This window comes from Oncorhynchus tshawytscha, linkage group LG23 (assembly GCF_018296145.1).
Source record: "Oncorhynchus tshawytscha isolate Ot180627B linkage group LG23, Otsh_v2.0, whole genome shotgun sequence".
Classification (NCBI taxonomy): Eukaryota; Metazoa; Chordata; class Actinopteri; order Salmoniformes; family Salmonidae; genus Oncorhynchus; species Oncorhynchus tshawytscha.
The window spans coordinates 13075945-13089961 of record NC_056451.1 but is presented as its reverse complement, the minus strand read 5'-3'; the positions used below and the strand labels follow the sequence as shown (position 1 = coordinate 13089961).

Sequence of the window (14017 nt, the reverse complement as noted above, 5' to 3'; positions counted from 1 at the left end):
TAATCAGGCTACAGTAATCAGGCTACAGTAATCAGGCTATAGTGTGGCGCCAGAGGTTAGGTATTGGTTAGGTGGTGAAGCTTTAGGCCAATACAACAAGAGAAAGTCCATCTTTGCCTTTCAGGGCAGCAGAATTTGCTGGTTTTCTCTTCCTCTTGGTACTTCATTTATACATTACTGATTTGCCATTGATTGGTTAGAGAAGACAATCCGCTGGTGTTGGGGATACGTTATGACGTAGCGTGATTTTAGCGCTCTGGGACATCGCTAGAGAGGTCCTCCAAAGGTCTTCTAGGGCCCATGTGAGACATGAACAAACATCACTTTCCATTGACCACACAAATCAAATACATGTACATGTTTTACTCATTGGATGTAGTACACACAAACATTATGAGGTGAACATAAGCTTTTTGATGACATAGAAAACTGAAAAAGTAGTTTGAGACCTGGTTGGGGTGAGGATCTTTTTAAACAAATGTTTTCTGTGTTATCTTTTGCTAACAGCATGCTTCCTATGATATGGCACTCTATGACATTCATCTTATAGTTTGTGCCCTGTGTGTGTGTGTGTGTGTTTGTGTAGTGTGTGTGTGTGTGTGTGTGTGTGTGTGTGTGTGTGTGTGTGTGTGTGTGTGTGTGTGAACTATCTGTGTTAGTGTGTGAGAACTAACTCTGTGTTAGTGTGTGTGTGTGTGTGTGTGTGTGTGTGTGTGTGTGTGTGTGTGTGTGTGTGTGTGTGTGTGTGTGTGTGTGTGTGCATCTTTATGTACTGCTATCAAACGTGATCATCTTCCATTGTAACTTCTTCACAGTACACATGGCTGGCTTTTTAGATGGGAAATAAACAATTGGCTTCTCTCTGTCTCTAGGGCATCTATGCACACAAATCTGACTACCATGGCAACAGCCAACCTGACTGGAGGAGGCTATAGGATTCTGCCTGCAGAGGAAGCTTAACAGAGTTTGAGGTCAAGCAGGAGAGGAGAGACGTTGCCTACCCTCCCTGTGAGTTTTGGTCAGCAAGCAGGGGGAATCCTTTGACTCAGTCTAAAATGGCTGCCATTCCTCCATGCCCCAGCAGCTGGAGTGAAGATAGTTCTCCTCCGTGGCCACAAGCGGTGCCCAGGATTGGAAGTTGTGCACTCCCGTAAACTTTTGGAGTCCCATATTCTTCATTGTCCTCAGAAGCTGTGAGAGAACTAACAATTACCACACCCTCTGGTTTTAATGTTCGTAAACCAGACAGTTCACTGGTTCTCCTGTCCATGTTTTTCTGGAGAGTGGGTGCAAAATGATCATTGTAACCAACCGTTGGAGGGCAGGGGCAAACGACAGTTATCACAAGCAGACCATTACCTATTTCCCACAACACATCACTGTGCATGGTCATCAGTCCTCAGCATCTTTGTTGTGGATTTTTTTTTTTATACCTGGATCATCAGTTTTCATATCTGGGTCGTAAATATTCATATGCAGGTCATAAGTGTTCATATCTGGTGTTCATATCAGTCTGTGGGTCTCTGTGTCTGTTCCACCAGGTCCCGTAGGAGTCTGTTTCCTCTCCGGTTCAGCTGTCAGCATGCAGGGCAGCAGCCAGGCAGCCTCTCCAGGTCGTCCAGTCAGTTGCCTCGGCCAGGGGGCTTATTATTTACAAGGACACGGTGGTGACGATGGGTGATGATGCTGAGGCGGACAAATCGGTGAGTCTATCTACTTGTGTGTGGAAGTGTGTCTATAAGCTTAGTTGTAGCTGATGAGGGGCTACTCGGCCAGGCAGTCACCCCAGAGGGAGTCATACAAAAGGGGTCATGACGGTGGAGGAGTGGCGCAGTCCCTGGATGGCAGCGTAGGGGCCCTGCTGGAAGTAGTGGTGGTAGCGGGGCATATGGAAGGAGGGGAAGGAGGGACCGCCGCCCTGCATGGTGCCCGCCAGGGTCGAGTGTGTCAGGGGCATGCCCAGCCGGCTGTAAGGGGGCAGGGAGCCCTGGATGGGGTGGGGCAAGGGGGGGGCCAGGGAGGCGCTGCTGGAGCCCATGGCAGAGAGGGACTGGGGGTGCTGGAAGCCTGAGTAACCAGAGGTGGCAGTGACCCAGGAGCTCAGAGAGAGGTTGTCAGAGGCGGTGAACGCAGAACCTTAGAGTGAGATGGAGAAACCCTGTTAGATACCTCTTACTATAATACGGTCATTGATGTTGCACTACATTGACTCAGCAGCATTCTAGTGCTCCATTTATGTGAATGACGGTTGTTTGAATTATTTGGTCAAATAATGTGGTAGTAGTGCCACTGAACGACCCTCATTGGGCTCATTAGCATGATGTGCATCTTGTGAAACGTGTGTGATGCCATCATCAGTGTGTGACCAACTCTCTTACCCCTGTGTGCGGCGTGGCCATCATCCCCCAGTGTCTCCTCCTCACCTGCGTAGGTGCGTATTGGCGACCGTGCGTATGAGTGCTTGTGGATCAAACTCTCAACACTTTCCCTGCAGCAAAAACCAAAGAGAAAGGCCCAAAATATATCTCTATGTTCACACTTAAGCATATTGATACATTCACACCAAAATATGAAAATATCTTATTCTAATATAAAATGTACATTCAGTCCAATATATACTGTATCTGCATTCACACCAATACCCCAAAACAACTCACCAAGATATATCATGTCTTTGCAGTAACCTATAACCCAAATTATATCTTTTATAGTTACACTGGTGACAGACAATGCTGAATGTACAGTATGTAGACAATAGATACACAACATATCAGCACACACAATATATCTGCACACAGTCAATATATCTGTACACACAGTTAATATATATCTGTGCACACAGTCAATATATCTGCACACAGTCAATATATCTGTACACACAGTCAATATATCTGTACACACAGTCAATATATCTGTACACACAATCAATATATCTGTACACATTAGGTACTGTATGTAAAAATAACGAGCCCATAACAGTATAGTTAGAAAGGAAAATGTACGGTCTATAAAATGCCAGTGCAAAAAAAATCACACATAATGTAGATAAAGATAGAAAAGCCCAGAATACACAACAACATTTTTCAATAGTTGTGATACCTCTTTGGAGCATAAAAGCAAATATCCTTATTTTCGAAGTATCAAAGTACATAATTAAAGCAGTGTGTGTGTCTTAGTCTTAGTGTGTGTACTCTAACAGAAAGTGCATTAGTTCCTGTGAGTCTTGTCAGACAGCGTCTCAGTGACACAGAGAGGGACAGATATGGTGGTGGTGGAGGAGGAAGGGTCGGTTGGACAGGAGTGGTCTGCATCACAAGAGCCATGCGTCCACATTAGCTCCCCAATTAGGTTAGGAAAGTGCAATATCTGTCAGCGGTGCAGTACAAATGTGTGTGTTTTTATCAGCTCTGGCCTGTCCGGCACAGAGGCCACAGTAGGCCACGACGCAGGGGGCTGGTTTCAATCAGTCACAGCAGCCAATCAAATTACACTGTGTTTTAGTGCAGTGGCTGACTCCAGACTAATGTGATTTCTGCAGCTCCCTGAAGATCAATTGATCAGATCTAATTCACAGCCCTCAAAAAGAGAAAGCCAGAAAGGGGGAGTCGGTTGTCTGGCTGTCTCTTGGCAGTCTTTGACTTTGCTTGTTTGGTTGGGAAATGGCCTGGGATGGTCTGATTTATCAGCTGATTTTGGCAATAGTGCTGGAATTGGTCAATCTAAAAAAAAAGTGTGTTTGTTTGGCTGTAGGTCATAAAATCCTTTGGATTGGAGTGTGTGTGTGTGTGTGTGTGTGTGTGTGTGTGTGTGTGTGTGTGTGTGTGTGTGTGTGTGTGTGTGTGTGTGTGTGTGTGTGTGTGTGTGTGTGTGTGTGTGTGTGTGTGTGTGTGTGTGTTAGCCAGAAGTTTATAGTAGGGTGGGTTGGCATTGCACCCGGGGAAGTCACTCAGATAACCACAAGATATCTATAGAAACAACCGTTTCAGACGATTACTGGCATTGAAATAAAAACCAACACTATACAGTAACACAGTCCTCTGTCTAATTGTAAAACAAATTCAATGTCCTCTCTCCTCCTTTTTCTCTCAATTTCTCTGTAACACACACACGTATGCAAAACTGTACCCACACACACACACATGCATACCCCACAACCCAGCATGTGCACTTGCTAATGAGTATATAGCTCCATAGCTCCTAACGCGACTACTCTCTCCCAGTTCTATTCCCCTTGTTCATCTTATCCACGCCGGACAGAAATAAACAAACAGGCAAAGACATCAAATTCCCTGTACCTCTCCATGTCTGTCAGTCGGGAGGAGTCTCGGAAGCCTTTCGCAAACGGGTTGCTGTCGATCTTCAGCTTGGTTATCTGGGAAGAAAGAGGCCCGCGAACAGATTAGATGCTATTTTCTCTTTTCTCTCTGTCTCAGAGTCTTATCCCTCTCCCTTTCTGTCTGTCTCGCTCTCTCTATCTTTTTCCATGGGATAGCCAGACTAAACACACAAAGGGAGTCAGGGAGGACCTGGGTGGCAGAACTGGCTTTAGGCAGAACTGGCTTTAGACAGAACTGAACACACTCCCTATGCATGTTGTCTGTAAAACAGCCACACGACCCCCTATATTCAACATATTGTCTCTACCCATAAACACTATCCAGCAACAGAGCACATCCTCCCTGGTGACCCCTGGGTCACGTTCACTAGGCACCATATGGAAGAAAGGAGGAGGGAGTAACTGTAGTCAAATACGAAACGCTTGTCTTGGTTTTCAGTTGTGTGCATTAATAAATAAGATCCTGGTATAGAACAGTTGAGTAGTGATTTACTGCTCACCAGCTGGTTCTGGTAGGCTGTGACCGCGGTAAAGACAGTCTCTGTGAAAACGAAGGTGCGGAACTCCTCTGACTTGAGGTTGAGAAGGGAGGCGGTGTGGTCCTTCTTCTTGATGATGTGGACCCGGGGCTGGTACTTATGCATGGAGTTTAGTATGATCTATAGAGACACAGAGAAGGCAAAACACTGGGTTAGATAGAGAATGAGAGTGAGATGTGGAGTGAGATGACAGGAAGTAGAAAGAGAGAGCATGGTGATAGATGAGGCAAGGTGATCGAGTGAGAGAGGATGACTGGGGTGGCAGTAGAGAGGAGTGTGGAAAGATAAACATGTTAACAGCATGCAGTCTGAGACACATTTTCCTCAGCTCTTAGCTGTTCTGCTTGATCTCGATCTTCTGTGAAGATGGCGCTGCAGTGGATAGCAGCCGTCTTATGGGTTCCTGACCAATTCTGCTATTTTTTAACATTTTTATGCTGATCATATCTTTTTTGGAACATAATGTCTCCGACATCACTTTCTATGACAACAAAAAGCTTCTGGACATCAGAACAGCTATCACTAATCTCGACCTGGACAGAAATGTCTACTTCTACGAGTCGGCAGCTCTGGACACTTTGCTTACTACGGACCAGGCCCTACTCCCCGGGAATCAAACGAGGAAGCGGCGGCAAAAGAGAAGCAGCAGAGCCGACATCCTGACGAGACTGTCGGCGAGCAAATAGATCGCCATTGCAATCTGTTCTATTGGCAAACATGTAATCACTGGAGAAGAAACTGGATGAGCTCTGTTTGAGACTATCCTATCAACAGGACCTGAAAAACTGTAATATCCTACGTTTCTCAGAGTCGTGGCTGAACGAGGACATGGATTTACATCTCACTGTTTTTTCTATGCATCGTCAAGACCGGATGGCAGACTCAGGTAAGAAGAAGGGAGGAGGGTGTGTCTCTTTATTAACAACAGCTGGTGCACGTTCTCTAATGTTAAGGAAGACTCAAGTTTTTGCTCTCCTGAGTTAGAATACCTCATGATAAGTTTGTGGCGAAATCTGCTCGGTGCCTTCACCGTGCGCTGCCACTTTAAGAGTCCATGAGCAGTAAGGAAAGAGGAAATAAAGAGAGCTCGTTCAGCTCTTTGGGGAGTGGCTCTTGGGTGGCGCGACAGTTTGATTGTGTGTGCTGTGCTGCAGAAGTTTTGTTTGTTTTCAGCACGTGTAGTTTATAGACCATACTTTCATCTATATTTTTCGTAGCGGTCTATTTACCACCACAAACTGATGCTGGCACTAAGACAACACTCAACAAGCTGCATATGGTTATAATCAAATAAGAAATGCACATTCAGAGGCAGAGTTTCTCGTGGTCGGTGATTTTACAGCAGGGAAACTGAAATCCATTTTACATTTTTACCAGCATGTCACTTGTGGAACTTTAGGTGACAACTTTAGATCAACTTTATTCTACACACAGAAATGCTTATAAGGCCCTCTCTTTGGCAAATCAGACCATAACTCTATCCTCCTGCTTACATGCAAAAACACAAACAGGAAGTACCTGCCTGGGACTCTACCCACACACTTACACATACTTACACTGACACCCCAACACACACATACACACACTACATATGTCCACACACACGTAACATGTGTACACATGCATACTGACACCCCAACACACACATACACACACTACATATGTCCACACACACGTAACATGTGTACACATGCAAACTGACACCCCAACACACACATACACACACTACATATGCCCACACACACGTAACATGTGTACACATGCATACTGACACCACACACACTCAAACTTAAGCACCACATACACTGCTGCTGAAGCTCAGTTAATTATCTATCCTGTTGGCTAGTCACTTTACCCCAACCTACGGTGCATTCGAAAAATATTCAGAGCCCTTCACTTTTTCCACATTTTGTTATGTTACATTCTGATTCAATTTTTTTTCTCATCAATCTACACACAATAGCCCATAATGATAAAGCGAAAAACAGGTTTTTAGACATTGTAGAAAATTAATAACAAATAAAAAACAGAAATACCTTATTTACGTAAGATTTCAGACCCTTTGCTATGAGACTTGAAATTGAGCTCCTGTTGCATCCTGGTGCATCCTGTTTCCATTGATCATCCTTGAGATATTTCTACAACTTGATTGGAGTCCACCTGTGGTAAATTCAATTGAGTGGACATGATTTGGAAAGGCACACACATCTGTCTATATAAGGTCCCACAGTTGACAGTGCATGTCAGAGCAAAAACCAAGCCATGAGGTCGAAGGAATTGTCCGTAGAGCTCCGAGACAGGATTGTGTCGAGGCACAGATCTGGGGAAAGGTACCAAAACATTTTGCAGTGTTGAAGGTTGGCAGGTAGCCTAATGGTTAGAGCGTTGGGCCAGTAACCGAAAGGTTGCTAGATTGAATCCCCGAGCTGACAAGGTAAAAATCTGTTGTTCTTCCCCTAAACAAGGCAGTTAACCCACTGTTCCTAGGCTGTCATTGTAAAGAAGAATTTGTTCTTGCCTAGTTAACTTCAGTAAAAAAAAAAAGGCCCCCAAGAACACAGTGGCCTCCATCATTCTTAAATTGAAGAAGCTTGAAACCACCAAGACTCTTTCTAGAGCTGGCTGCCTGGCCAAACTGAGCAATTGGGGGAGAAGGACGTAGGTCAGGGAGGTGACCAAGAACCCGAAGGTCTCTCTGACAGAGCTCCAGAGTTCCTCTGTGGAGATGGGAGAACATTCCAGAATCACAAACGTCTCTGCAGCACTCCACCAATCACGCCTTAATTGTAGTGGCCGGACGGAAGCCACTCCTCAGTAAAAGGCACATGACCACCTGCTTGGAGTTTGCCAAAAGCACCTAAATAACTCTCAGACCATGAGAAACAAGATTCTCTGTTCTTATGAAACCAAGATTTAACACTTTGGACTGAATACCAAGCGTCACATCTGGAGGAAACCTGACATCATCCCTACAGTGAAGGTGCTGTGGGGATGTTTTTCAGGGATGTTTTTCAGTGGCAGGGACTGGGAGACTAGTCAGGATCGAGGGAAAGATGAGGGGAGCAAACCTTCTCTAGAGCGCTCCGGACCTCAGACTGGGGGGAAGGTTCACCTTCCAACAGCACAAAGACCCTAATCAGACAACGCAGGAGTGGCTTTGGGACAAGTCTCTGAATGTCCTTGCGTGACCCAGCCAGAGCCCGGACTTGAACCCGATCAAACATCTCTGGAGAGACCTGAAAATAGCTGTGCAGCGACGCTCTCCATCCAACCTGACAGAGCTTGAGAGGATCTGCAGAGAAGAATGGGAGAAACTCCCTAAATACAGGTGTGCCAAGCTTGTAGAGTCATATGCAGGAAGACCAGAGGCTGTAATCGCTGCCAAAGGTGCTTCAATAAAGTACTGAGTAAAGGGTCTGAATACTTATGTAAATGTGATATTGTCTTTTTTCCCATACATTTCCTAAAATAAAATAAAAATGTTTTTGCTTTATCTTTATGGGGTATTGTGTGTAGATTGATGAAGGGGGGGGGGACACACTATTTAAAACATTGTAGAATAAGGCTGTACCCTTACAAAATGTGGAAAAGGTAATGGGGTCTGAATACTTTCCCAATGCACTGTATATCTACATATCTACCTCAATTACCTCATATCCTTGCACATCAAATCGGTGATGGTACTCCCTGTATATAGCCATGTTATTTGTATGCATTATTGTTATTCATGTATTTACAGTATTCTCCATTCATGTATTTACGGTATTTCTATTTTTTTGTGATAATTTGTTATCTTTATTTTTAACTCAGCATTGTTGGAAAAGGACCCATAGGTAAGCTTTTCACTGTTAGTCTACACCTGCTGTTCACGAAGCATATGACAAGTACAATTTGATTTGATGAAGAGCATTTCTCCTTTATCTGACTCCGTAGCCTATACAGTGGCTCAGCAAGAATGATCTATTGTGTTACTGTGTGGCTGTGGGGAGTTAGTCTGCTATACTCTGGTTCAGATCCCTATGATTCACATCTAGATTCATACTGTATACTGTATATGAGACTATACTGGGCAAAGGAGATGTGGTATGGTATGGTGTCCTAAGAACTAGGAGTCCCTGCCTACCTTCATCAACATTCAGCTACAATTCTCACAGTTGACACATCTCAACTTGAACTTGTGCATGTATAGGAAGCAATGGGAACAAAACGATTTATTGTTTGAAATATGCAGGCTTATCTCAAGTCAGAATTTCTGTTCCTGAGAATGATGAAACAGAGTGAGCTGTTGAAAGCTGCCTGTTAAAAGCTGCCAGGTGCACTATAACATTTGTGTCTTGTGTCAGTGCAATTTCAAATGACTAGCCTATAAAACGACATTCACTGTCAAGGTTTTCGAAAAGTATTCTATTTGAATGCCAATTATTCGTGCGGTTAAAAGCGTGCACGAATCTCTCTTAAATTCCATATTGGTAACCATTAGAGATATGTTTTAGATCAACAGGAAACATGGTGTGTTTTATCCTATCTAATCAGCTTTATCCGTCTTTACATGCGTCACGAAAATCAAAACCATCGTTCACATGGTTTAGCAAATATATATCTGCTTTTGGCATCATATCGCAATGCTCTCACCTTTAGGCCTACTCTTTTTATCTATCGAATACCACGGACATGCCCTCGAAATTAAACGTGTTTGTGCATTAATTCAAGGAGACGTTTTTCGCACAACCTGTTGGTTTGGTATGGTGTAGGCTAATCAATGTATGATGTTTGCCTAATACTGTTAATAATGTAAATGAATGGTGTTGCATGGGACACTTATTCCATTATTGTTATCGTTTCTGCACTATAGGCTGAGAGTTATTTAGTTTAGCACGTGTTTCTGCTTCTCCTTAAAATGTACGCCCTATTAATTTCCCTTACCGAAAAAAACATGATTTCAATATAAAGAAAATATGAATTTAAATGATCAAATGTAACTGGATATTCACAGTTGAAACAAAGAAACGTGTGGATTTTGAATCCAACACGTCTCTGATTTACAGTTAAGAACATTTCATTTCCCAATAACATGTGAAAGAGATTTGGAAAAAATGATATCCCATGAGAAAATTCCACGAGATTTTATGGAAAGTTTACAGAGCAATTAATTCATCAATCATCTGCAGTATGTCAGTATCTTTTAGAAATATCCCCCAAATTATGATTTTCATTTGTCAATATTGTTTACACTTTGAGATAATATTTTTTAATCCAATATTGAACGGGGAAACTCTCCACAAGTCCTTGATCAGTTCTAAAATGAGGATAGCCTGTATGGGAGTTTTCTCAGGTTAGGCTATACAGCCTTCTAGTGATTTCATGTTTCGGTTCATGTCAGAAATAACATAAATCTGCTTCACTGTTTCAATACCAATGACAAATCAATAACATACGTGTCCATGTTGGTCCAGTTCGTTGTTGGTGAGCTTTACTTTCTCGAAAGACACCATTTGTTTGAGCAGTTGTTCCCCAGTGAAAGGAGAGTCAGGGTGCACGTATAACCTGCAATATAAATACAATATGTATATTAAAATACATTTTACAATTGAAAAGGTCTATGCAAACACAGAACAACCTATTATCATGCTATTCAAAATCAAAAGGGTCGATTTGTTCCAATGCAGACATTTTGTCGGTCAAGATCAAAAAAAAAAAACTTCAAACATGTATTTATCTAAGCCATATAGTGTATTTGCTATCCATATACCAATAATTAGCGTCATTTGCTACTACCACATACCATTTTGTGAATGCTTTTGACATGAAGACTCGTGCATAAAAGCCTCTCAGTACCGAAAGACGAGTGTAAAAAAAGTCACCCACCTTGCAGGCAGAGGAGGGTCCGCCTTGCCCGCCACGAGCCAGGACGACCTGTGGTAGGCGTATCGGTAGCGTTTGTTGTCGACCGGAACAATGTCCATCAGCACGATGTATTTGGCGTCCGGGTCCACCCCGGAGAAGGACACACGGATGGTGGGGAACATTCTTCTGTTGGAGGAGAAGAGAGACGGTAAACACAACGACGAGACAAACCCAAGCCAACCATTTTCGCTGAGAGGAAAATATTTACTCAAACCTTTGCTCCAAGTAAAATATCAGACGATGAGAGTCATATTTCACTGAATTAATTTGTCCATAAATATTATCAATGGCTCCCGTTTTGTATGAGGTTTATGTGTTTCCTTTATCTGTAGGCTATTTGATTAAACATGTTTTTAGCGTGAGGCATATTCCCTATATCTTTTTTAATAGATATTCATGGCAGGGAGAATATTTGCCTACAATATATTTTGAACAGCATTACGTTTTTCTAGGAAAATTATTTTGCCTAAATGATGTTAATATTTATACAAATGTTTTTATTTCTCAACATTTAGAATGGTAAATCGATTACATAATTACCCTTAGACTATAAAAATGTCCACGCATGGGAGGTACGCTACAATGATTTGTGGTGCAATTATCGCACAGTTTACCTATGTAAATAAACAGAATATCTCTGCCGAAATTAGTCTTATTATAGGCTACATATTAATTGAAAAAAAATATTAAATGAGCCTGCAAAATACAAAACAGAACATCCAATTACCCAATGCTTAATATGACATGGGTAATCAGATAACGGTATTATAAAATGTAGCTTTAGTTTGCTTCTCAGACTATAATTGTCGTTCACATTTAAAAAGTAAAATAGGCCTACGTGGTTGTCGATAATATAGGATTCGATAATATAATATTTTGTAGTGAGAAATTAAGTTTACCTTCCGGATTTTGTGATGATCATCTCGGTGCCGAGATCATGGAATTTGTCCCAGAGTTCTTTGGTCTCTAAACTGCAGGAGATTTTGGCCATCTCCTCGCTGGGAACACTGGGAGTGGTGGGGATCAGCGGCTCTGTGCACACTGGAGGCGCGCTCCCGCTGAAATCTCCGAGCCCATCTAGAGAAGACAGCTCTCCCAAACCTTGGTTACAGGAGGACTTCTCCACGAATTGTTCTATGGATGAAAAAACACCATGTTCAAATGCTGGTTTCATTTGTTTATTTTTACTGCAGCTATATATATATATATATATATATATATATATATATATATATATATATATATATATATGTCTCTCTCTCTCTCTCTCTCTCTCTCTCTCTCTCTCTCTCTAATATATATATATATATATATATGTGCGTGTGTGTGTGTGAATTTTTACAATGCGTAGCCTGATATATGTTCAAAGCAATGTAAAAACTCATAGGCATAGATGTTTAAAAAATGTCATAAATTGGTTATTATTATTTAGCTTTCAATTAATTAAACACAACTAGCCTAGTAGCCTATAGATATATACATTTCAATACAATGATTTGTATTCAAATAAATTTAAAACATTATCAATACATGTGAGGGGTATTTGACAAATGCAAGAATATACATTAAAAGTAAGATTAATGTTTTTTCTATTTGCTTTCAATTGAAAGACATTAAATTAGCCTACTACAAATTTCAAAAGTGCAACTGAATCACAAAAACAACACATTGGTTATTTTAGCAGGCTACAAATGGCCACGCTATTTCGAAGAGATATTCAGTTAAATTCAAAACACTTTTTTTTTTTTACTCACAATGATATAGTTAACAGCAATGTGGCTAACAACAATGTCCGTGTTATATTTCTCTGTCAGTAATTGCATACAGGTCTAGTCTACTAACCCATGTCTCCATGAATTCACTGAATGCTAATATTTATTTGACGAAAAGGTTCAATTGTACTTTTTCTTGGATGAATTGAAAAGTCAACTTGATTGAATCAAATTTTCAGCAACATGTTTGCAATTATCAGCTGGTATGTCTGGATAGAGAACATTCTGATATAATGTTGATATCTCTGTTTCATTAGTCCACACACTTTCTGTTGACTCTGGATACAATAATCGGTTAATTCAGAGCCTATTCAGTGAACCATAGGCCTACTGAATACATATTTGCGTAGGCCAACATCTGTAAAATACATCAATATTTTTTATGCTCGTGCAATATGGCTTTATGTTCGTATATTTTATTATTTATTATTGTTGTTGCATTGTCGAGATGGAACCTGCAAGTAAGAATTTCCTTGAATGATGTATATCCATGCGTATCGCGTACAGACGACGAATAAAACTTGGAACTGAAACTTTTGCTGACAGTCTATGAACGGGGTTATGCACTGCCTGATTTTTGGACCAACATTTTGTAAAAGGTTATAAAAACATCGTCATGTGAGACATCTTAAATGAAGGTTGTCAGTCATTTCCCCATAGGCCCATAGAACATTATGGCTATAGAAGTAGGCCTATAGACAACCCTTTTTTTCTCCATAGCATAATCGAAGTCAAGATTGATTTAAACAATCTAACAAACAATATAGCCAATAAGGAAACTATTGATTGTAGGCTATATTGAACATGTGAATTATATGTAAGGCACTGTGCGCGATCTGCTTACCAAGTGGCTTGATGGTGTTTTCATCGGTTTCCTTGTCCTTCGTTTTTCCACTTGACATGATAGCGGCTATCGAGAACGCGTTTGCCCTGGAGGAGAGCTGTGGCTTCGGGGAAGAGGTGTACTCCATGGCGAGAGTAGTAGAAGTAAAACGTCCAAAACCGCTCGCGGAGTGAGCTCTGTAGATTTATTGGCAGGCTGCACACAAAAACGCTGAAAAAAAATGGAAGCTACTTCGACTGATTTTTGAACAGGTATTGCTCTTCGTCTATTACAAAACAAAATTAAAACACTCTCCGTTTTTGACTCGTTGAACACATTGTTAAAAACCGACTAATCGTTGTGCGTCTCCACTCCAGTGGCAAAGTCTTCATTGGGACTGTTGAATCTTTGCACTGCTCTTAATTTTAGCCAACCCCACTCCCCACTCCATCCCTATCGTGTGCAGCCAATCGCCGCCTTAGTGTCGACGTCACACACTGTCCTGCAAACCGAATTGAAGCCCAACAGCCTATTAAAAACACATTTTCTTCCGATTCCGACCATTAGCCCAAATCTAGAGGGAACCTAACCGCGACCCGACACTTCACACACCAGGAGATAGGCTGGACGCACGTTGTTGTTG

The 14017-nt window shown here is 41.8% G+C and overlaps 1 protein-coding gene across 2 annotated transcripts; it reads right to left on the bottom strand.

The window, feature by feature from the left end:
* Positions 1-692: 692 nt before the first annotated feature.
* On the bottom strand, positions 693-13774 carry LOC112222623 (T-box transcription factor TBX20). 2 transcript variants are annotated; one of them, XM_042304629.1, is made up of 8 exons: positions 13396-13774; positions 11679-11913; positions 10741-10905; positions 10311-10419; positions 4837-4995; positions 4296-4372; positions 2379-2488; positions 693-2136 (listed from the first exon to the last, which is right to left on the bottom strand). In XM_042304629.1, the coding sequence occupies exons 1-8, from the start codon at positions 13520-13522 to the stop codon at positions 1796-1798; spliced, it is 1323 nt and encodes a 440-aa protein (XP_042160563.1). In that variant the 5' UTR covers positions 13523-13774; the 3' UTR covers positions 693-1795. The 2 variants fall into 2 exon arrangements, with proteins under 2 accessions (XP_042160563.1, XP_042160564.1); XM_042304630.1 differs by lacking the exons at positions 693-2136; positions 2379-2488 and adding an exon at positions 2572-2684.
* Between the last annotated feature and the right edge of the window lie 243 nt (positions 13775-14017).

Excerpts from the sequence above, each read along its gene's own strand:
- LOC112222623 (XM_042304629.1), bottom strand. The coding sequence starts at position 13,522 with ATGGAGTACACCTCTTCCCCGAAGCCACAGCTCTCCTCCAGGGCAAAC. Across the intron at positions 4,996-10,310 it reads AACTGGACCAACATGGACAC|ATCATACTAAACTCCATGCA; the intron begins GTATGTTATTGA and ends GTGTCTCTATAG. Across the intron at positions 4,373-4,836 it reads CAGCCTACCAGAACCAGCTG|ATAACCAAGCTGAAGATCGA; the intron begins GTGAGCAGTAAA and ends CTTTCTTCCCAG.